The following is a 23,752-nucleotide window of genomic DNA, read 5'->3' as shown; positions in this document are numbered from 1 at the left end:
CCAAGCCACTCCCAAGGACGTGACCCCTTGGTGTGGAGCAGGAGTCTGGGACCCGATTGCCTCCCCCAACGGAGACAGCAACTTCCTGCGGTGTCTTCTTGGGGAGAGTCACCAGCAGAGAGATGCCCCCCCACACCCCATAGGAACCAAGACGCCTGTCCCCGCCCACCCCCAGGGTGATGAACTGGAAGGTCTACAGGGACACAAAGGCAGGCTGGGCCAGGCAGCAGGACGCTCACCGGAGTTCTTGGCAGGGCAGAGCTCGCAGGGCTCCCCGAATCCGTGGTCTGGGCTAGCACAGCAGCACTCAGATTTGGTGACCGCCCCGGGGAAGGGGCGTGCGCAGGAGCCCCGCTCCAGGGCCCCGTAGCAGGTGCTGCGCACGTGGGTGTCCACGCACACGCGGCCGTCCGCACCCACCGCCAGCCCCCCCAAGCAGTGGCAGCGGAAGGAGCCCTCGGTGTTGGTGCAGCGGCCGTTCATGCAGATGCCCGGAGTCTGGCATTCGTCGATGTCTGCAGGGGGTGGGGGGGGGGCACGGGGAGGCTCTGCAACGGGTCCCAGCGGGCCCCACCGCACCCCACCCCCTGCCCAGCCCATGTGTCCGGCCACCGGGCCTCACCCACGCAGTCGCGGCCACCAGGTGCCAGTAGGAAGCCGGATTTGCAGAGACACGTGAAGCTGCCGTCGTCATTGAGGCACACTCCGTTGGTACACATGGTGGTGGTGGCACATTCGTTGTGATCTAGGGACACCGGAGAGGCTGGAGCCCCACCCCGGCCCCTGGCTCTGCCGGCCCTCCTCACAGACCGGCCCCCCCCCCTCACTTCTCCTCTGCACAGCAGAGTGAGGGCTGAGCCCCCAGGACCCCACCCAGGGGCTGGGAGCCCCACCAGGCAACTGGCTCTGTCCGCTTGGCTGTCAGTCTGGCTGCTGGAACGTGAGCGCTCCTGGGCCACGCTCACGTGGGGGCAGGGGGTCTTTGGCTCCACCTGTATCTTCCTCCTGGCACAGGTCGGTGCACAAATATTTGTTCAAAGGCAAAGAGTGGTGGCTGCACCAGCCTGTACGAAACGCCACCAAATCGTCCCTTTAAAAATGGTCAAAATGGTTTGAGGCTATGTATGTTTTGCTGCAATTTTGGTCTTTAATAAAGGAGGTGGTGCTGTGAATCTCACCTCAATTCAAACAAAGAATAGGGGAGAACAGGGGCGCCTGGGTGGCTCGGGTGGTTGAGCGACTGACTTCATCTCAGGTCATGACCTCGCGGTTCGTGGGTTTGAGCCCTGCGTCGGGCTCTGGGCTGTCAGCTCGGGGGCCCACTTTAGATCCTCTGTCCCCTCCTCCCTCTGCCCCTCCCCCACTCGCTCTCTCTCTCTCTCTCTCTCTCTCAAAGATAAACGTTAAAAGAATTTTTGAAAAAAGAAAAGAAAAGGGGTGGGGTGCCTGGGTGGCTCAGTCGGTTGAGAGCCCGACTTTGGTTCAGGTCGCGATCTCGCGGTCCCTGAGTTCGAGCCCCGCGTCGGGCTCTGTGCTGACAGCTCAGAGCCCGGAGCCTGCTTCGGATTCTGTGTCCTCCTCTCTCTCTCCGCCCCACCCCTGCTTGTGCTCTGTCTCTCTCTGTCTTTCAAAAATGAGTAAACATTAAAAAAAGGGGGGGGGACAGTTGACAAGAACTTGGTCTCACTGTAAGGAAGCGGTAGGTGCAGAAATGAGTATCAAAGTATCCGTTCTGAGCAAAAAGGACTACGTCAAAAAAGCAGAAAGGTGGGAATGCGAGCTGGTGCAGCCACTCTGGAAAACAGTCTGGAGGTTCCTCAAAAAACAAAATAGAACTACCCTATGACCCAGCAATTGCATTACTAGGTACTTATCCAAGGGATACAGGTGTGCTGTTTCGAAGGGACACATGCACCCCCATGTTTATAGCAGCACCATCGACAACAGCCAAAGTATGGAAAGAGCCCAAATGTCCATTGCTGGATGAAAGGATAAAGAAGATGTGGTCTGTATATACAATGGAGTATTACTCGGCAATCAAAAAGAATGCAGTCTTGCCATTTGCACCTACCTGGATGGAACTGGAGGGGATTATGCGAAGAAAAATTAGTCAGAGAAAGACAAAAATCATATGACTTCACTCATATGAGAACTTTAAGACACAAAACAGATGAACATAAGGGAAGGGAAACAAAAATAACATAGAAACAGGGAGGGGGACAAAACAGAAGAGACTCATGCAGAACAAACTGAGGGTTACTGGAGGGGGTGGGGGGGGGATGGGCTAAATGGGTCAGGGGCACTAAGGAATCCACTCCTGAAATCACTGTTGCACTATATGCTAACTAACTTGGATGTAAATTAAAAAAAATTTAAAATAAAATTAAAAAAAAAAAGCAGAAAGGAACGAGTGAATGAATGAATGAGCGATGCACACAACAACCTGCGCGGGAATGTCAATCGCAGTATACCCATAATCGGGAAAAGTGGAAACAGCCCCAACGTCCACCAGCTGAGGGGTGAAGAAACAAGATGTGCCCCTCCACCCACGGGCACATCCCTCAGCCACCAGCAGGGGCGAGGCGCTCACACACGCTCCCCGAACCCCATGGCCCTGATCCCACGCTCTCAGCCAGACTGCCACAGGACAGGACAGGACCGGGGTCGGACAGCCCCTGCTGGGATTCGGGGAGCGAACGCAGGAGGGAGGGAACGAAGGAGTCAGTTAGTTGGCTGAGGGCTTCCCAGGGGTGGTGGCGGCACCAGGCTGGCCGCTCGCTCTGAAAAGTGTCTGTGATGGGTTGCAAGGGCTGGGGGGGGGGGGGGGGCACGGACATGTGGCAGGCCACCCCCGAGGCACTGGCAGGTGCGGCACGACGGTGGTGCAGGACCACCCCGAGGACCCAGGTGGACTTTGGGATGGCCCCAGGCCAGCCAGCCTGGTCGCTGCGGCCGGGGAGGGCCCCCGCGCCGACTCCGAGGGGCGGCAGGGGCCGCGGCGCAAGAAGGATCCCGAGCAGGCTGGCTGGGTTCAGGAGTGGGAGCGGGGGCTCTCTCTGCCTTAGGGACGGAGGTGGGTGGTGCCACAGAGGAGACCGGCAAGGTGGGCCCCACCGGCAGCCACCGGGGCCCCCAAGCCCCCCTACCCACCTGCCCACCCCCAACTCACCCACACAGTTCTTGCCCCCCGGGCCGAGCTCGAAGCCCGCGTTGCAGGCACACCGGAAGCTGCCGTCTGTGTTGACGCAGCGGCCGCGGTGGCAGAGGTTGCTGCCCACAAGGCACTCGTCCACGTCTGGGTGGGGGTGGGGACGCGGGGGAGGTGGCAGGCGGTCAGACTCGGGCTCAGGCCGCCGAAGCAGGCTCCCGCCGGCAGGGCAACCCCAGCGCCCCCGCTCTCCGACCGACGGCCGTACCCACGCACGCCTGCTTGGCCACGGCCGCCTGGTAGCCCTCGTGGCACCGGCAGCGGTAGGAGCCGGGGGTGTTGACGCAGTCTCCGTGGTGACAGGGGCTGCTGGCGCATTCGTCCACGTCTGTGGGCAGAGGACCCTGAGCCCCCACCCGGTGGGGTGCGCCCCCCCCCCCACAACCCGGCCGCCGCTCACCGATGCACTCCCCGCGAACGTCCTGTGCGTAGCCCACATTGCACTCGCAGCGGTAGCTTGAAGGGGTGGGCAGGCAGCGGCCATTGAGACACAGATTGGTGAAATGCCGGCAGATGTCGATGGTCTGGTTCAGGGTGGCTGTGCCTGAGGGCGGGGACAGCAGGCGCACCTGAGTCTAGGCGGGGCCTCTGGGTGTGGACGCCCACGCGGAGGCTGGAACCCCGCCCACTTCAGCCTGGAGTCCCGCCCTAGCCGCAGACCCCCCCCCCCCACACCGGCTGACACCCCACTGTGGGCCCAGACCCTCACCATGGAGTGAGACCTGTCCCCCGCCCCCCGCACCAGACCCCTACCCAAGGCCTGAACCCTGACTTTGAGGCCCAGATCCCACATCTACCCGCACCCCCAGACCGCTGTCATACTTTCTACTGCCCAGGCCAGGACGCCCACTCCAAAGCCCTGACCCTCCCCTTGAGGCCTGGACCCCCTCCCCTAGGTCTCGGATGCCTCTTCCCAAGCCCCAGGCCTCACCAATATGGGCGTTGCCAAGGCCCAGGCCGGGAACGCCACGCCCATTGGAGCCATGGGGGCTGTGCCACGCAGGCCCAAGGCCAGGACCCACGCCGTTGGATCCAAAGCCAGGGAGACCAGGGAAGGGGCCGGGATAGGAGGGCAGCAGCGGGAGCCCCTGCACGCACAGTCGCTGGAACTCATCTGCAGGGAAGCAGAGTTTGAGGCCAGGCCCTCAGTCGTGCCCCAGGGGCCGCAGTCTTCAGGCAGGAGCTCTGGGTGGGGGCAGAGGAAGGAGGGGGGCAACCCCAGGCCACTCACCAGAGCCCCTCGGAGGACACGGCTCTGGGGCTGGGCCGGGAGCCCAGCACCTGCCCCTGTCACAGCAACACTGCCTCTGAGTGTAACGGCCAGCAAGGTCTCCGGCACAGCGGCCCACGATCAGCACCGAGAAGCAGGTGCCAGCCCGGTGGTCTGCAACGGGGACGGGAAGGATCTGTTACCAGCCCTGGGTTCAAATCCCAGCTCCATCAACACTGCAGAACCTGCAGAACAGGTTTCCTTGCCGCTCTGTGCCTCGGTTTCCCCATCCATCGAATGGGGATGCTCAGACCATCCACCTCACCTCAGAAGAAAGTCGCCGGGATGGAAAAGTGGAGGGTGCCCTGTGGGGCACATGGCCGATTGTCACTGAATGAGACTCTTATTACCAAGATTTCCAAATGATCCCAGAGAGATAGATTTGGGCTCATTCCAAGTAAAAGCATTCTGATGCCTACCGCTGGCGTTGGCAGTAAGCTCCCTGTCCCTGCGGGCATTCAACCACACCGAGGATAGACCCTTTAGTTTGGGGGGGCTGCCCGGGTTGGGAGGTCAGGCTGAATGCTCAAGCAAGGACGCCAGGATCTGCGGCTGTGTGCCCTCACCGGCCAGCCCTGGGAATCTGGGGAAACCTAAGAGGCTGTGGATGTGAGAAGAAGCCCAAGGAGCAGACTGCTGGATTCATGACCACGGACTGCAGCCCCAGGGGGACCGAACCAGAGGCTCCCCAGACACGAGAACCACGGACACTCTTCCACATCCCACTCTGTTCTTGGGCTGACAGCTTTATGCAGTGACCAGATTTCTCAGGCCCAAAGAGTATTTTTGGCTTAAAAGCACACAAATCCTGGCCAGTGGCCCACAGTGAAACTTCTCCCACCAGCAGGGAGGGCCCCGGACAGCAGCCCCTGTCCTGCCCCGCCCAGGGCTGAGAAAACAAGCAAACATTTCTACCTCCCCAGCTGGACCCCAGGTGCACGTGTGATAGCTGGGGTACCATCCCAGCCCTTGAAAGGTGGGTTGAGGGGGACAAGGCCTGCCCAGAGGAGGAGAGGCCAACAGACTCATTCAAGGTCACACAGCCACTAAAGAGGGAGGAGGGATGGGAGCGCAGATACCCAAACCCCAGGGGATCTGACCAAGCAGCCGCCTCTCAAGTAGGGAAGACAGAGACAGAATGTGAGGATTTTAACAAAAACGATGCTGCTTCTGCTCACAAAGCACCCACGGTGATCGGGCCCAGCCAAGCGCCCCATCTACACCGCTCTCTCGTCTTTGTGAATGTGTATTGCATGCCCACCACATCCAGCCCTGGGCAAATCACTCCAAAATTGTATTTAATCCTCCCCACGACTCCAAGAGGTAGGTATCGCCACAATCCCCATTTCACAGATAAGGAAGCTGAGGCACAGAGAGGTTAAGACACTTGCCTGAGATCACAGAGTTTGTGAGCAGCTCAGGTAGCAGTTGGCACCCAGGACATTGGCTCAAATCTAGGCTCTACTGTTTAGTGGATGGGAAAGACCCCCTTTTTCCACCCTTGATTCCAGGGGACTTGCCCAGAGGTGTCGTCTACGCTGGCCATGATGGCCCCCAGAGGTGGAGGCGTAGAAGGTCTGGTGTTGGCCACAGCACACTGGCAGAACTCCAAACACAATACTCCCAACCCTGCCTGGTAGAGGCCCAGCCAGAGGGGCCCTGGTGATGCTGGGGAACTGCCAAACCCCTTCGCTCCTCCCCAAACCAGGGCTCTGCCCATCCCCCCCCCCCCACAAGTGGCCATATTCCTGGCCAACCTCATTAACCACCAGCAATGTCTAAAGTCTAATGACCAGCTCAGCAGGACAGCAGGACAGGGAGTGAGAGCCCAAAGGTCCCCCGCCTCCCAGGAGGGGGTCCAGGGTGGGAGTGGGGGGCTGACAGGAGTGTGGGCCTCGGTAGGAGGCATGGCCCAGGGGACCTCATCCTGGCTGGGGGGTGGGGGGGGGCGGTCTGAGGAGCTGGGTATGGCCATATATTCTGGACTTACTGAGTTGGCTCAAGCAAGCCTCCCCCTCTGGGTCTGTTTCCCTCTCTCAGACACAGGGTGTGGGGGAAGATGGGGAACTCTCTAGAAGTCTCTGGGAAGTCTCTTTAGAAGACAAAGCAATGGGTAGAAGGGCACAGAGACTGAGGCCAGAGGGTCAGGAGGCATAGAGACAGGGAGCCAGAGAGGCAGCAAGGGTGGCCAGTGAGCCAGAAGGGCACGGAGTCCGGCGTCCGAGGGGCAGAGGGGCGGGGCAAGGGGCGGGGCGGCGGGAGAGGGGCGGGGCGGAAGTAAGGGGCTTAAAGACTGGGGTCCAGAGAGCACAAGGGCTAATGGGTAGGGAGCCAGGAAGCCAGAGGGGAGGGAACCCTGTTCCAGAAACGACAGAAGGACATAGAGACCCGAGGGCTAGAGGAGCCCAAGGGCCGAAGGGTTGCAAATATATTTGAGCACGGGGCCTGTCTCCTAACCGCCCCCTGTCCCTCCAGCACCCCCCAGGCCCCAGCTCACCCAGGCAGCGGGAGCCATCCAGGCTGCTGGCAAACCCACGGGGACAGGTGCACACAAAACTGCCAGCTGTGTTGGTGCAGCCGCCCCCGGAGCAGAGGCCCAGCACGCTGACACACTCATCCACATCTGTGTAGACGGATGCCTAGTCAGAAGCGGGTCTGCCACCAGCTGTACCCCTCCTCTTCCTCCTCCTTGCAGGGGAGCCTGAGCTGCCCGGAGCCAAAGGAGGCCCCTAGTCGTCACCCTCCCCATCGCCCACCTTCACACTTGGCACCGTTCTCACTGAGCCGGTGTCCAGTCGGGCAGCGGCACTCGAAGGAACCCACGGTATTGATGCAGCTGCCCCCCTGGCACAGGCCCGGGACGGCCTGACACTCATCCACATCTGCAAGGGAATGAGAGGCCCGTCAGAGGGAAGAACCAAGGCTGCAAGGGATCCCATTCAGCCCTGGCCCCCAGGACCGTCCTCCCTACTCGCTGACTCCCTTACCTTGACAGGCCCCCGTGTGGATATTGGGGATGAAGCCTCGGCGACAGGGGTGAGGCTGTGCAGGACAGAGCTCACAAGGGACACCCCAGGCCTGGCCCACGGTGGCACAGCAGAGTGCTTTGGTGCACACGAGGCCGATCAGCTGGTGCCGGCACCCCTCAGGGCCCACTTGACCGAAGCAGGGGCCCGTCCGATAGTCTGTGAGACAGGGTAGCTGGCTACTTCAGCTGCCCCCGCCCCAGAACTTGTCATCCCTGCAGCCCCAGCTCGGGCCCTTACCTCTGTTACTCGGACCACTGCTGTGGCCTCCTTTACCAATACAGCAAGCAGCCTTTACTCATGCTGTACCCCAGCCCTATCAGATGAACTCCTATTCACCCTTCAAAACCCTTTCTCCCCAAAGCATTCCCCAACCAACCTCCAAAAGAGAGGCCAGGACCTCCAAGTCCACAAAGACCAGAGCATGTCAGAGAAGCCGACCACTTCCCCTGGCCCACCCTCCCCTCAGGCCTGGGCAGAGACCATAGATACCCAGCAGGACAGCCTGTCTCATCCCTGAGTGCAGGCCAGGCCCTGCCAGATCTCCCAGACTCGAGGAGGGACCCAGCACAACACCACACCCCTGAGCCCTGAGCCCGGCCAAAGGTGGTCTCTTGAGTGCCCCCACCTCTGTACACGGGCTCAGATGTGGGCTCCCTGGTTCCATCCTCCAGATGGTTCCAATCAAGGGGCTGGCGACAGACCAAGGGAAGCCCCTCCCAGAAGGGGAAGGCAAAGCCGGGCCCCCTAGACCCGTATGGAGGAGAAACCAGCAATGGTCCCGACTCCACTAAGCCCAAACAGTTCCAGAATCTCACCTAATTCACCCAGAACTCTGGAATCCCCCTGTCTCCTGCCTCTCTCTGGGGCCCTCACCAGCCACCACCCACTCAGGCCTCCCTCTCTCACCCGCCCCACCGACCCTCCTCCCCCTCAGCCACCCCACGCTGTTCCCCTTCCCCATCGGTCAGCCCGAATTCCAGTTCCCAAAAGCACCCGGCTCGCACCGAGGTGACCCTCCCAGTCCCTCCAGCCTCTGACTCATAGCTACACCGTCCCCACCCCGGCTTTGGCCACAGATGGCTCTTTTCCTCCAGCATCACCTCCCAACGCTGGGGTCCGCCCACCTCCGCCGGCCTGGGCTCCTGGGCCACACACGCGGGGCAGCCTCGTGGCTCCCGCAGCCGAAACCTCACCAGCCCGGCATCCCCACCGCTGCCCACTCCTGCTGGCTTTCTCCTTCTCAGCTTCCCCTGGGCTCCATGCTTTCTACGCACCCTGAGTCACCCTCGCTTGTCTTCCACCAGAACCTCAACCATCCGCTCGCCTTCGGGCCCACGGACGGGGCAGCCCCGGGCCCGGCTGTCCAGCTATTTCCGCCTGCCCCACATTCAACTTTTCACAAAACACCGTTGCCTCCCAACAGATGACCCCCGCCCCACCTCAGCTGTGGGAGTATTTTGACAATGGGGGGGGGTGCATTAAAGGGAGGCTTGTCCATCTCATGAACTCTGACTTATCTCTTCTTCCAGGAAGCCCTCCCTGATGCCCTTCCCTGGAGCAGCAGTTTCTCTGCCCTTCACAGCACCAGGGACAATAGAAAGGAGGCCAGCTGGAGCCTCCCAGGGCCTGGCTACATCGCAGGGGCTGCCGGGAAGCCCCCTGCCATCCCCCAAGGCCCCTACCCCACGCCCAGCTTGGTACCTCTCTCACACCGCGGCCCCATGAAGCCATACGCACAGGCGCAGCGGTTCGGCCCTATGCAGCGGCCCCCGTTGTGGCAACCACGGTCACAGACGGCTGTGGAGGAAGAGAGGAGGGTGGCCTGAGGTCCCCTCGCAGCAGAGGGAGCTGGGGCCCCGAAAAGCCCATTTTCACCCAGGAATCCCCACCGTGTGGCCCAGACCCAATGAGAAGACTGTGACGATGGGTACGTATGTCCCTCCCTTCCCTGGTCCCAGAAGAGTGGCCCGCGGGTGGTGGGGGGGGGGGGCAGCTGACAGCAGAGACCCGCCCTCTGGGCCCCCGGGCCCAGGTGTTCACGGGAGATACTCACGCTGCCCACACACCGTGCCCGTGTAGCCCCTCTGGCACAGACAGGACTCCCCTCGGCAGCTGCCCCCATTCATGCAGCTGACGCTGCACCCTAAGGACGGGAGGAGGGACATGCGGCAGAGTGGTGACAAACCCTCGAGATGCACGAGATCGGTGGCAAGACGAGGCTGGCCCGGCCCGGCTCTGGTCGGTCCTCTGGCAAAACCAGCCTGGGCCCCCAGTGGCATCCGGGAGCCTCCAACCTTCTCCTCCTGCCCCCGGGGGGCCATCTCCCCGCTCACCTCGGCTTCCCCCGCAGCTGGGGGCCAGCTTCCCATCAGCACAGGTGCACAGGTTGGGCCGGGAGCAGAAGCCGTCACCACAGGCGTGCCTACAGACGGCTGGCATGGGCAGAGCAGGTGACAGCCAGTCAGGGCTGGGACCCGAATCCTGTGCCGCCCCCACCCCGCCAGTGCCCAGGCAAGGCTCTGGGCTTCTGTGGGAGCCACGAGGAGAGGGGCTCTTTGGGCCAGAAGGGCTGAGCCCCGAGGACAGAAGCCGGAGACGCTGGGTCGGTGACTGTGGTGTGGAGGTGGAGGGCTCTCCTGGGGGTAGAGTCAGATTCTAGAACCTGGGGGGTGGGGGGTATAGACTGGCAGAGATAGAGACAGATGGGGGGAGAGACAATGGGAGGGAGACAGACAGGCAGGGACAGAGACAAGGAGGCAGTGAGGCAAAGGAAATGAACATAGCAGGGTGGCCTGGGAGCCTGAAGACAGGCCAGGGCCAATCCTGTGGTTCAGCCTGACGCTCCTGGTCAAGTCAGCTGGCAAACAGGGTTGGACTTGCCAGGGGGTTAGGGAGCTGCCCTGGCGTCCCGCCCCCTGCGTCCCCCTCCCCCCGCCCCGCCTCCAGAGGGCGATGGCACTCACGAACGACACACTGGTTCCCGCCTGGCAGTGTCCTCCAGCCCGGACAGCAGTAGGCGTGGAATCGGGAGCCGCACACGTTCGGCCTTTGGGAGAGCGCGGCACAGCGGGTGAGCCCCTGCCCTGCAGGACATCCCCTGGGCCTCGTTCCCCCCACCCATCAGGACAGCCCAGCCCAGCCCACACCCCAGGGGCCTGTCAGCGTTGCCGGGAGCCACGCACCCCTGCAAGATGCCCGGGCTGCCACGCCTCCGCACACGTCCGGGACCTGCAGACTCCAAGGCCCTGTCCCATCGGCCGTGGGCACCCACCATGCACAGCAGGGCCGTCCAGGCCAGCAGGAGCCGAGCCAGGGGGCCCCAGGCCATGGTGAAAGCCCCAGCCCTTCTCCTTGCTGAGCACAGGCCTTTCAGAACCATCGTGCGTCCCTCAGAGGCTGCAGAGGGGAAGCAGAGTCAATGGCAGCAGAAGCTACAGAGTACCCAGGGGAACCAGGAGGCTGGGACGGCTGGATGGCAGGGTGAGGGGACGGGGAACAGGTACTAGAGCCCAGGGAGGCATCCAGCCCTGACCCAAAACCAGGTGAACAGTCAGGGCAGGCTTCTTGGAGGAGGTGTGATGTCTCAGAGTTAGCTGAGAGAAGAGTGCTGGGAGCAGAGTGCGCAGTGAGAGCACAGGCGGGAGGAGTGTGGAGTGGAACTTCTACTTGCGGTCCAGGGCGATGGAGAAGCCCTGAAGGGCGTGAAGCGGGAGGAACAGAGGCAGAATGGGTGTTTGGTGGGGTGTGGAAGGGCTTGCAGGGGCCTGGGAGGAAGCGTGCAGGTGAGGAGGCTGGGGCAGGGGTCCAGAGAGGGGAGAGGACAGAATTCCAGGACGAATGAGGAGACGAGTCACCAGGAGTTGGAAGCTGGTTCCAAAGGAGGCAGGAGGCATTGAGGAGACTCCCGGAATCCTGGCTGGGAGGGCTGATGGGAGGGGACCCGAGGGCAGGGGGGACAGGTGGCGGATGCACATTAGGGTGGCCCACTCCCTCCACCCAGCAGAGAAGGGATAGCTGTTGTGCCCAATGCACAGACGAGCAAATCAAAGCCATCACGCAGTTAGTGAGGGGCTGGGGGTGGGTGAGTGCTGAAGCCCAGGCAGAGGCGGGGAGAGGGAGAGGATGGGTGCACCCCCCCTCTGAGGAGGTGGCTGGCTCTCTCCAGAACCTGGAAGGGCAGGAGGCTAGAGACGGAGGTGAAGGAGATGACCAGGTGCGGGTTAGGAGGAAGGAAGCTGAATACTTGGAGGACAGCAGACAGACCAAGTGGCCTTCTGGGGGACTCTTTCAGCTCCTACTTTCCAGACCAGAGAGAAGAACTGGTCCTGGGTAGGGAACGTGCAGGAAGTCTGCTGTGTGCCCTTGGGCCGGTGGCTGCCCCTCTCTGGGCCTTGGGTGCCAAGAGAGCCTGACCGGGTGGTCCCCAGGTCCTCTGGGAAGGGAGAGACCCTTGTCAACCCTGGCGAGAGTCGGGAAGCCTCAGCCTGGCTGGGGAGGGGCACCCCTTTCTCGCCTCCAAGCTGTCCCACTTCAATCCGCGCGGGGAGGACGCCTTCTCCAGGCAGCCTCGCCTTCTCCAGGCAGCCTCGGGGCGCACGCCGCCTCGCTCCCCGCCCCCTCTGTCCCCGGGCTGGGGGGGGGGGGGTAGAGACTCTGACCAGTCCTGACCCCTGACCGGCATCCTCCTCCCCCCTACCCCCCCACCCCGCCCTCCGCCCTCCGCCCTCCGCGCCCCGCGTCCCGGAGGTGCTCGAATGAATGAGCGGGGAAGGCGCGCACGGCGCCGGGCGGGAAGCGAGCGGTCCGGGGCTCCGCGGACGAGGAGGGGGACCCGCCGGCCGCGCTCTCCACCCGGCAGGGTCGAGGACCGAGGGCCCCCGGGCCGCGACCGCGCTCGGCTCCGCCCTCACCTGCGGGCCGCGGCCCTCCCGCCGCCCGGCGCCCCCGTCCCGCGCGGAGAGGGGAGCGGGTGGGCCCGGGGCTGCGGCCGCGAACAAAGGAATCCCCTCCCCCTCCCCGGCCCCGGCCTCCCCCGCCCCCCGCCGTCCCCGCGGGCGCCCCGGCGGGCCCCGCGCGACACCGACCTGCGAGCCGGCGCGCGTGGAGGCAGGCACGGCGAGCGGACGCGGGGGCTCCGCGCTGGAGGGCCGGCTCGCGCGGCGCCGGGGGCCCGGGGCGGGAAGGCGAACCGAGAGGCCGACCCCGTCGCGTTCGCAGCCCGGAGCCGCCACTGGTGGGGGGGGGGGGGGCGGGGGGAGTTGGGGGCGGGAGGAGTCGGGGGAGGGCGCGTTTGCACCTCGAAGCTCCCGGGGCGGGGGCCGGGGGCTCGGATCCGGGCTGGGGGGAGGGGCTGGAGCTGGGGGGAGGGCCTGGGGCTGCGGTGGGGGGGGGGGGGAGACTAGGAGAGGCTGGAGAAGCCGGAGTGGGGGGGCAGAGCACCCAGAGCTCTGCCGGGGCTGAGAGGCTAGATGGGAGGGGAGGGCTCAGGGCTCTGGAGGGGGGTGGCGGGGTGGGGCTGCAGGAACCGCGTGTTCGGATAGGAATTGATCTGGAGGTAGCCCTGAGGCGGGGCTCGGATTTGGGGCGGCCGGGAAGCCAGCCAGGGCCGGGAGGTCCCGGGACTCACCTAGGAGGCCGCCCTTCGTCGTCCCAAGCCACCTCCCCTTCCCTCGGGCGGGCAAGGAGAATTCCAAGGGTGACGTTGGAAACTCACCTGGCCGCGCCTGGAGCCTGGGTTCTTAACCAAGATCCGGAGGCCCCTAAGAATGTAGGCAAACCATTGGGCAAAGGTGCCCTTCCTGAGAAGGCCCACGGTTTTCACCCGATTCTCCAAATGAAGAGTTTAAGAATCCAACAGGTCTAGACTTTCTGGGCCTCAGTTTCTCTACCTGTCAAAGGGGCCCAGACTTCAGAATTTTGGCTGTCTGTTTGGGCTGTACATTCCCGGTGAAAACTTGTAAATTCCACCCACCACTTTTCCAGCTTTGAGAACAGAGACCACCGCTGCCCCTCAAGGTGGGGATCCAGTCAGGGCAGTTGGGTGGACCTCAAACTGTTAATGCTGCTCAGCAAACTCCTATGCATCTGGCAGAGCCCGGTTCTAAAAGCCCCTCCCTACTCCCAAATTGTTAGCTTAGCCTATTACGTCCCCAAAGCTGATTGCGCTGATCGTGTCCCATCACGGCACTTCCAGAATGTTATAAATAAGTAGTAAAAGTAATTTGAGCTCATGTTTCAAGGATGCTGACGTGCCAGGCTTGGTGTTAAGCGTGTGGTACACATTATCTCGTTCAGTAACTAAAAACCCTATGAGGGAGATACTCATAATCTCCCGGTGTGGGTCCGGGGAGGCAGACCTAGACGCCAACATTCCTGGGCAGGAGAGAGGGACCCCCCGGATAGGGATGGGGAGGAAAGGGGCATTCTGTTTGAGGATGGGAGGCTTGGGGCTCAGTAGAAAGGGGCAGATCAGAAAAGGGGAAGAAACAGCTTAGGTAAAGGCCTGGAGACAGGAGAGCGTGGAGAACACAGGAATTGAATGAGGCTGGAGCTATGGGGGAGCAGAGAAAGGGAAAGAGGGAATCTGGCCGGGTAAGCAGAGGGGCCCTCAGGGGGCTCCCCCCGGACATGGTGGGCTCCCATGGTGAGAATCGCCCCAGAGTTGCACTGTGGGGGTTAGAACTGGGCTGGGGGAGGGGGGGGGCATGAGACAGAGGGAAACCTCAGGGACAAGGTTCAGGACATCCTGGCAGAGGGAATGGGGTCCCCAGGGGGCGGGGCTATGGAAGGAACCCCAGGATTAACCAGAAGAGCAGCTGACGGGTGGGATTCTAGTGTGGGAGGGCCCAGAGGCTGTGGGGATGAGCCAGCTTCTGGGGACACTTCCGTCCCCTCTTCCCAGGCTCCTTTGTCAAGGTGCATCCTGGGCTGCTCTTCAGCCAACAGATGAGTCTTGCACAGACACAGGGATAGGCACGGGGTGTCCCAGAAGCATCCCAGTGCCACCCTAAGACTGTCTGTCATGAGGGCAGAGCAGCCCCGGTCTCCCTGTCCAAGTTGTAGCATCACCAATACCCTATTCCAAGGCCTCCCGTCACTGTCACCCAGGGCTGTCACCCTCTCACTGTCACCCATCAACGGGACACCTTGCTGTGTTCTGGTTATTTTGTTGCCTGTCACCTTCATGGTGTTCCCCTGTCATCTCTACACCTTGTTGCTGTGACATTGTGACCCATGAACGATCACACCATCACCCAGAGGGCCGGCATCCTTATACTGCGAGCAGAAGTCACCCTCCGCAGAAAGGGCTCTTGGTCGCGCACAGACCCCCCGGGGAGGCCGGAGACCCGAGCTTGGGGGTTCCACAGCCGGCAGAGTGATGCCCAAGTCGCCCACAGATCTGGTCCCACAAAGATCCCTTCCATTCCCTCCTCCTCCCCAGAAATCAGCACCACCTCGGCAAAATGGAGTCCGAGGGGGCCCCAACTTCTTCCAACATCGGCATCTGCCAAAGTTGGGGGCAGGGGTGACTGGCTGGGGGAGTGTGGGGGCGTGTGTCCCCGCCTTGCTGTGAGGGAGCCAGGAAAATGGGATCTGGCATCTAGAGGTTCTGTCAGGGGATGTGTCTCACGAGGGGCTCGTTTCCCAGACCCAGGGAAAGGTCACTGGGTCACCTGATGGCCACATAGATGACAAAGGTCCTGTATGCCATGTCGTTCCCAACCTGTTCCCATCACACCTTCTGACATCTTCCTGCCACCATCCATCACCATCAGAGACTGTCTTAATGTCGTCCTCTCTCATCCCAACACTGCCTCCCCACTGCCACCTGTCATTTTCACACACTGTCTCCTTATTGTCCTTTATCACCGTATCCCAGCCTCCCTACCAACATTACACGGATCCCCAGGGGCTTTCTCTTATTACGGTGTCATCTGTCGCTGTCAGCCTATGTCCTCATGGTCACCTGTTGCTGTCACACTGTCTCCTCCTTGTCACCTGTCGCCGTCACGCTGCCTGTCCATCATCCCCGGTTCCTGTTAGTTGTCACCTGTCCCTGCTACGCTGAGCACCCCGCACTGTTGTCACCCTGTTGAGGTCATGATGGAATGTCTGAGTTATTCCAGCTCCGCTCTTTCTTCCCACGCGCCCCCGCCTCCCCACCACTTTCTGTGCAGTCCCAAAGTCCCCTCCCACCGACACGACCCCACTGTGTGTGCCCTGGGCTAGGAGACTCCCTGGTGTCCATTAGCCCAGGCCCAAGGAAGGGATGGAGACAGGGCAGACAGACAAAGAGACATGGGGGGCGGTTTGCCTACAATCTGTGCCGTGTGGGGCGCTGTGCCCGCCTAGGCCGGGTGGCCTGAGGACAGAGCTCTCTTTGTCTGAGCACAGGAAGCAGCTGGGCGGGGAGTTTGGCCTGATGCCTGGGAATCAGGCTGGGGGGTGGTGGGTCCCCGTAAGACCCGGAGAAGGTCAGGCCCAGGCCAGAAGGGGCAGAGAGAGCAGCTGGAGCCCGAGGACTTCCCCGTCTGGTTCTCTGGGCGTGACAAGCCCCCTCCCCCCCAATTCATGGAGTACGCACTGTGTGCTGGGCCAGACCCTCCTAACAGACCCCTTAGGGGCCTTTGCTATGTATCTTCCCCATTGCACAGGTGGGAAAACTGAGTCCCAGAGTCACTGAAGAACACAGCCAGTAAAGAACACAGGCAGATCTGAACTCAGGCCACAAAGCCCCAGACCTCAGTCTGCCAGGCAAGGGGTGTCTCTCGGATAAATATACATACATTCTTTTTTCTTTAACAGTAAATACAATATTAGCACCTGTGTAACCATGCTTGGCTTCATTCCTCTCCGTAAAAATTCATTTTACTTGCAAACTAAAAAGTGCTTTGCAATGATTATGTTTTTTTTACTGTTTTTTTTTTTTGTTTGTTTGTTTGTTTTTTGCTTTTAAATTAAGGTAAAACTCACATAACATGAAATTAACCATGTTAGGGGCACCTGGCTGGCTTGGTGAGTGGAGCGTGTGACTCTTGATCCCAGGGTTGTCGGTTCGAGCCCCGTGTTGGGTGTAGAGATGACTTTTAAAACATCTCGAAGGGGCGCCTGGGGGGCTTAGTTGGCTAAGCGTCTGACTTCGGCTCAGGTCATGATCTCACGGTTCGGGAGTTCGAGCCCCGCATCACGCTCTGTGCTGACAGCTCAGAGCCTGGAGCCTGCTTCGGATTCTGTGTCTCCCTCTCTCTCTGTCCCTCCCCCTGCTCACGCTCTGTCTCTCTCTCTCAAAAATAAAATAAACAGGGGCGCCTGGGTGGCGCAGTCGGTTGGGCGTCCGACTTCAGCCAGGTCACGATCTCGCGGTCCGTGGGTTCGAGCCCCGCGTCGGGCTCTGGGCTGATGGCTCAGAGCCTGGAGCCTGTTTCCGGTTCTGTGTCTCCCTCTCTCTCTGCCCCTCCCCCATTCATGCTCTGTCTCTCTCTGTCCCAAAAATAAATAAATGTTGAAAAAAAAATTTAAAAAAAAAATAAATAAATAAAATAAACATTAAAAAGAATTTTTTTAACTTTGAAAAAAAAAGCAACCGTTTTAAAGTATGCGATTCAGTGCCATTTAGTACATTCAGACTGTTGTGCAACTAACACCTTATCTAGTTCCAAGGTGTTTCTATCATCCCAGATGAAACCTCGTACCCATCATCCCTCCCTCAGCCCCTGGCAACCAAAACTTCTTTCTGTCTCTATGGATTTGCCATTGCTGGACATTTTATATAAATAGAATCATACAGGGGAATCTGGCTGGCTCAGTCAGTGGGATGTACAACTCTTTTTTCTTTTTTTAAGTTTATTTATTTATTTTTTGAGAGGGACAGAGAGTGAGCAGGGAAGGAGCAGAGAGAGAGAGAGAGGGGGAGAGAGAGAATCCCAAGCAGGCTCCACACTGTCAGTGCAGATACCAACTCGGGGCTCCAACCCCTGAACCATGAGATCATGACCTGAGCCAAAACCAAGAGTTGGATGCTTAACGCACTGAGCCACCCAGGCGACCCTGGGGCGTGCAACCCTTGATCTCAGGGTTGTGAGTTCAAACCCCATGTTGGGTGTAGAGTCCTTAAACACAAAAAATAAAAAAATAAATAGAATCATACAAAATGTAATCTCTTAATCTGGCTTCTTCCCCTGTACGTGATGATTTTGGGGTTCGTCCACACTGCAGCATACGCTTGGCTGAATGGTGTTCCGTCATATGGATGGACCGCAAGCTGTGGGCCCATCCGTTCGCCATTTGACAGACGTTTGGGTTGTTTCCACCTTTTGATGATTGAAAATAGTGCTGCAATGAAAGTCCTTGCTCCTCCCACCTCTTTTGAGAAAGATTTTATTTGTAAGTAATCTCTACATCCAACATGGGGCTCAGACTCACCACCCCATGGTCAAAAGCCACACGCTCCGCCCACCGAACCGGCCAGGCTCCCCTACTCTTTCTGCTTCTTGAGATCTCTTTCTGTGTCCGTTTGGAGAGAACTTGTTCATTCTTTTTTTATGTCCACAGGGGACTCCACTGATGAGCTGAACTGTAATTTATTTACCTAGTCCCCTGCTGATGGACATGTGGGCACTGAACCTTGTGTAATTTCAGACAGCATTTCAGGAGATAGCCTAATACAGGAGTCACCTCGCACACTGGATATCACGCAGTCTTTTTAGAAATCCTTATTATTATTATTATTTTTTTAACGTTTATTTTTGAGAGAGACAGAGACAGAGCATGAGTGGGGGAGGGGCAGAGAGAGAGAGAGAGAGAGAGAGACAGAGGATCCGAGGCAGGCTCCAGGCTCTGAGCTGTTGGCCCCGAGCCTGACGCGGGGCTGGAGCCCTTGAACCTTGAGATCATGGCCTGAGCTGAAGTCAGATGCTTAACCGACTGAGCCACCCAGGCACCCCTAGAAACCTTTTTGTTGTGGAAAATGTCAAGCATTTGCAAAAGTAGAGAGAATACATAGACAGCGTGGTGAACCCCTGTGGATGCATCATTAAGTTTCCATCATTACCACTGTCACCTTGCACCCGACCAGCCTGTGTGCTGAAGGGACAGTGGACAGAGTAGAGAAGCCTTGGAGATGACAATTCCTGACAGGATCAGCCACCAGGGATGAACCCAAGCACCCGGGACAGATGTCCCAAGGGACTGACTGCTGTGAAGCCCTAGAGAACAGGAAGACCACATCCACAGGGCGTGACAGGGACTCTGAGGATTAGGGGTCATCTCAGGCCTGCAGACGTGGCTTAGCCATCTTGTGGCCAAGTTGTCACTCACCCCCGTGGAAGGAAGGACGGCCATTGCTGACGCCAGACTGCTGGCCCGGGGGAGAGGTGGAAATAAGGCTGCCCCACAAAGACACTCGGGGGTCCAGGGCAGGAGCTTTTGAGCGGGACGGACTTCCCGACACTCCCATGATGGACAAAACAGACAGAGCCCTGGAACAGTAACGGGCAAGCATTTCCCCGAGCTGAAGACAGACCTGTGTCTCCGAAGGAAAGGGCTCCTGACTCTCAGACTCCACGCTCCCCATCCCCCACCCCCGAGAAGGACACACGCCTGCCACCTCTGGAATGTCATCACTTTGAAGATGAAGGGGACGTCCCAGGAGAGCGTTCTCATCAGTGACTGCCAGAAGCTAGAAGGCCACGGACGTCCACTCTGCACTTACGAAAAACAAGGAGTGGTGGGGCGCCTGGGGGGCGCAGTCGGTTAAGCGTCCGACTTCAGCCAGGTCACGATCTCGCGGTCCGTGAGTTCGAGCCCCGCGTCGGGCTCTGGGCTGACGGCTCAGAGCCTGGAGCCTGTTTCCGATTCTGTGTCTCCCTCTCTCTCTGCCCCTCCCCCGTTCATGCTCTGTCTCTCTCTGTCCCAAAAATAAATAAACGTTGAAAAAAAAAAGAAAAAAAAGAAAAAAAAGAAAAACAAGGAGTGGTAATAATGTCAGTGACAGGCTGCCTTAACTTTTTAAATTAAGCGTTAAAAAGATAATAAAAAATTAAAAAAAATAAAAATAAAACGGGCAGGCAGCTGCTGGGGGAGACAGTTTTTTTTTTTTCTTTTTAACTTTTTTGATGTTTATTTGTTTTTGAGAGAGAGAGAGAGAGAGCACAAGTGGGGGAGGGACAAAGACAGAGACGCAGAATCTGAAGCGGGACAAGCGGGGGAGGGACAAAGAGAGAGAGAGAGGGAGACGCAGAATCTGAAGCAGGCTCCAGGCTCTGAGTTGTCAGACACAGAGCCCGATGCGGGGCTTGAACTCACAAACCGTGAGGTCACAGCCTGAGCTGAAGTTGGAGGCTTAACCGACTGAGCCACCCAGGCGCCCCTGTAGGATTCCTCTTCCATGGGGTCCCTAGAGGAGTCAGATCCATAGAGACAGGAAGTAGATGGTGGGAGCCAGGGGCTGGGGGAGGGGTGCGGAGTCAGTGTTTCATGGGGACAGAGTTCCATTTGGGGAAGATGAGAAAGTTCTGGAGATGGGCAGGAGAGATGGCCATACAACAGCGTGAGTGTCCTTAACGCCACTGAACAGGACCCTTAAAAAATGGTTAAGCAACCATTCTGCAATGTATGTGAATATCAAATCATCACATGCTACGCTTTAAATAAATACAATTACATTCGTCAATGATCTCCCAATGAAGTTGGAAAAAAAATTTTAAGAATTAATAAAATGGTTAAGAGAGTAAATTTGATCACCACATATTTAAAAAATGTGGAGGCCACAGTTTCACCTCTGGGCCCATCCAAGCCTGGTCTGCCTGCAGGGTCGTTCCCCGCCTGCGGCCTCGGCCCCTGGAGGGGTGGGGCTGGCCGGTCCTAGTCCTCGGCCATCGGTCCTCGGTCTCGGCCATCAGCCTTGGCCATCGCTGCTCCCCACGGCGGCCCCAGAGGCGTGAAGTCATGTCAGGTTCACCGAGGGCTCAGGGTTTTTCTCGGTTTTTGTTTCCTCTCTCGTTGGAGAGAAATGTCTGGATGTTTCTGCGGCTGTAGGACAAAGAGGTGAGAGTTGCCATTTCACAGATCATCCATTGCCTGTACTTCTGACGGCTCTGTCACATCTCCAAAGTTCTAACGTTCTCTCTGCTGCTGGAGCGGAGCGTGGGGCGGGGGGGGGTACTGACTTGGCCACTGGTTTCTGGGAGACATTGGAGCAGCAGGGCTGGTCATATCCAGAACGTAGGACTTTGAATGCCGAGGGGACAGTCATGCAACAGATGTCGGATGCCATCTGATGCTGACCTGCTGGAACCTTCCCCTGAGGTTGAAGTGTGTATACATTTCCCGCGGCTGCTGTGGCAAATTTGGTGGCTTTCAAGAAACACAACGTTATTATCCTGCGGCTCTAAAAGTCAGAAGTCTGCGCTGTCTTTCAGTGGGCGAACACCAAGGCAACTTGGGGGCTGCCATCCTTCTGGAGGGACCAGGGGACAATCCCTTCCCTTGCATTTTCCACCTTCTAGAAGCTGCCTGCCCTTCTTCCACCATGGCTCCTTCCTCCACCTTCAAAGCCGGCAGCATCGTGCCTTCCTATCTCTCTCTGACTCCGGCCCCTCTGTTCTGAGGACCCATGTGATGTCACTGGACCCGCAGGGAATCCAGGATCTACTCCCTTCTCCAGATCCTCAACCGAATCCCATCGGCAAATACGTTTCCGTGTTAGGTAACCTATTCACAGATCCCGGGGGTGAGGATGTGGGCATCCTTGGGGAGGGGGTGCATTATTGAACCTCTCATAATAAGCTTCCCTGATGGAGAACAAACCTCACCATTAGCTCCAAAGCCTGAGCGAGACAGAGACTCGGAGCTGCGTGCCTGAGCTGTGCCTTTCATCCTGCAGACCTCGGTTCCCTCGTCTTCAAAATGGGACAGAGAGTCCCTCTTTCTTTGCCTTTTGCAAGCCATCTTCCTGCAGAGATCAGGCGAAATCAAGCAGGTGGAAATATACAGTGTCCACATGGCAAGCCAAGACACGGGTGACCAGTGACCCGGGACTGAGGTCGGCATTGATTTCTGCAACATTTACTCATCGCCTACTGTGTACCAGGCCCTGATGACAGGAAGGCCAGCCGAAATAGACCCAGATCCTGCCCTCCTGCAGAGCCTGGGGAACGTTCATTGCGCTGACATTCACTGAGTGCCTGCTGTATACCAGGCAAGGTTCCAGGTGCCGTGGGTTGGTGGGAGACAGCAGCAAACAAAGCACAGATTTCTGGAATTCACGTTCTGGTAGTGCTAATTGCCACAGAAGGGAGGTTGCTGGTGCCCCGGGACCTGACGTAGGCTGGGGTGGGGGGTCAGGAGGGGCTTTCCCTGTGGCAGTGACGTTTGCTCTGAGGTTGGCCAGACAAGGGGGAGTTCAACTGAGAGAAAGGAAGGGTAGAGTATCCCAACAAGGGGAAACATCGTGAGCAAATGTGTGAGTTTCCATGGCCAGAGGGCGAGGAACAAGGGAGAGAAACGGGGAGGGGCGATCTGTGGGGACATCCTTTTAAAGTCAGCAGGGAGGCATCGAAGGCTTTTCACAGAGGGTGATCACAAGTGGGTTCTGCCACGATTGGGATGGGACCACTGGGCCAGGTGTGGGTTAGGCCTGGTAGGGGAGTTAGGACGTGGGCACCTCCCCTTAGCCCTGCCATTTGCACCCGCCGTCTCTCTGGGGTTCCGCTATCTGCCCAGCCTGTCTCCTCCCAACAGTCCCATCCCGCCCCGCCCCCTCCCAGCTGCTGTCAGAGTCTTTCCTTGCAGCTCCTGCCCCGTCCCGCAGACTTCCAGAATGCCATTAGTTCAGCCAACATCTATTAGGCATCTATGGCGGGCCAGACGCGTTACACGTATTATCACACTGAGATCCCCCAATAATCCTAGACAAAGGCATGAAGACCGGGGTCAGAGGTGAAGACTGAGGCCCAAGGATACGGTCAGTAAAGTGCGGAGGGTTGGACCCAGAAGCAGCAGGCAGCCAGGGAGGTTGGGAGGGTTCCAGGCTGGGAGCCCCAGGATCTGATTTAAGTTCGACGATCGAGCTGCGGAGAAGGGCGGTGTTAATTGTATCTGCCGCTAGGGGGCACTCAAGTCCTCCTATAGGTTCTCTTCGGAGCCGCGCCGTGCAACACGGTGGCTACGTGAGCCCTTGAACTGTGGCCAGTCCGAGTCAGAATGTAAGTGCAAAACACGTGCCAGATTGCGAAGCCTTCGTGAGACGAAAAAGAAGGCAACGTGCCTCGTTAGTGCCTTTTAAAACGTCGGTGAAATGTTGCAATGATGAGATTTGGGGCACATCGGGCTAAATAAATTATATTATTAAAGTTTCATTGGTATTTTTTTTAACCTTTTTAAAAGTTTATTTATTTGTTTTTTAGCAATCTCTACACCCAGCGTGGGGCTCCTACTCATGGCCCCGAGATCAGAGTCACATGCCCTTCCCACTGGGTCAACCAGACATCCCTTTGCTTTCTTGTGATCTAAGACTATCTACATGGGTTGCAGTTGTATTCGTATTGGCCAGTGCCGGCTTAGAGAGAAGTTACTATTTTTTAACTATTGTAAGGGGGCAAATTACCCTCTTTTAAAACATGTTTTTATTTATTTTTGAGACAGAGAGAGTGTGTGCATGAGTGAGGGAGGGGTGGGGGGAGGGGAACAGAGGATCTGAGGCAGGCTCTGTGCTGACAGCAGAGAGCCCCATGCAGGGCTGGACCTCATGAACCATGAGATCACGACCTGAACCAAAGTCAGACGGGTTCACCGACTGAGCCACCCGGGTGCCCCCGGTTTACAGGTTTTATTCCCTCCGCTACCAAAAAGACACAAACAAACACAAAAACCACGGCAATCGATATTTTTATACCTATACCTCCATGCGCTAATGATTCTATTTCTAAGGGAACGATTTCTAGGAGGGAGCTGTTAGATAAAGGGCTTGTGTGTTTTTAACTTTAATAGATGTTGTCAGGTCCTAGACATCAACCAACCGATTCTACAGTTTATACAGAAAGGCAAAGACCCAGAAGAGCCAACACGATACTGAAGAACCAAGTTGGAGAACTGACGCTCTGCCCGATGTCAAGACTTTCTATAAAGCTACGGTGACAGAGACTGTCGGCAGAAGATCAGAGAAGCAGAACAGACAGCGTGCAAGCAGCCTGCGCAGATAAAGTCCGTTGATCTCTGGCAAAGAACTGCAAGAGGCAATTCAATGGA

At 58.4% G+C, this 23,752-nt stretch overlaps 1 protein-coding gene across 1 annotated transcript in view; it reads right to left on the bottom strand.

The window, feature by feature from the left end:
* The window catches only part of FBN3 (fibrillin 3), a 59,773-nt gene extending 47,744 nt beyond the window's left edge, over window positions 1-12,029 (bottom strand). The window contains 15 exon segments of the mRNA XM_045496419.1: window positions 240-515; window positions 623-745; window positions 3,170-3,295; window positions 3,417-3,536; window positions 3,609-3,752; window positions 4,140-4,322; window positions 4,440-4,592; window positions 6,976-7,101; window positions 7,235-7,360; window positions 7,466-7,663; window positions 9,209-9,304; window positions 9,561-9,650; window positions 9,841-9,939; window positions 10,471-10,553; window positions 10,690-12,029. Of these exon segments, the coding sequence (XP_045352375.1) occupies window positions 240-515; window positions 623-745; window positions 3,170-3,295; window positions 3,417-3,536; window positions 3,609-3,752; window positions 4,140-4,322; window positions 4,440-4,592; window positions 6,976-7,101; window positions 7,235-7,360; window positions 7,466-7,663; window positions 9,209-9,304; window positions 9,561-9,650; window positions 9,841-9,939; window positions 10,471-10,553; window positions 10,690-10,886 (2,140 nt within the window). The 5' untranslated portion in view covers window positions 10,887-12,029.
* Window positions 12,030-23,752: the final 11,723 nt, after the last annotated feature.

The sequence above is a fragment of the Leopardus geoffroyi genome, chromosome A2 (genome assembly GCF_018350155.1).
Source record: "Leopardus geoffroyi isolate Oge1 chromosome A2, O.geoffroyi_Oge1_pat1.0, whole genome shotgun sequence".
Taxonomy (NCBI): Eukaryota; Metazoa; Chordata; class Mammalia; order Carnivora; family Felidae; genus Leopardus; species Leopardus geoffroyi.
The sequence above is the reverse complement of the archived record's forward strand: the minus strand, read 5'-3'. Positions and strand labels throughout refer to the sequence as shown.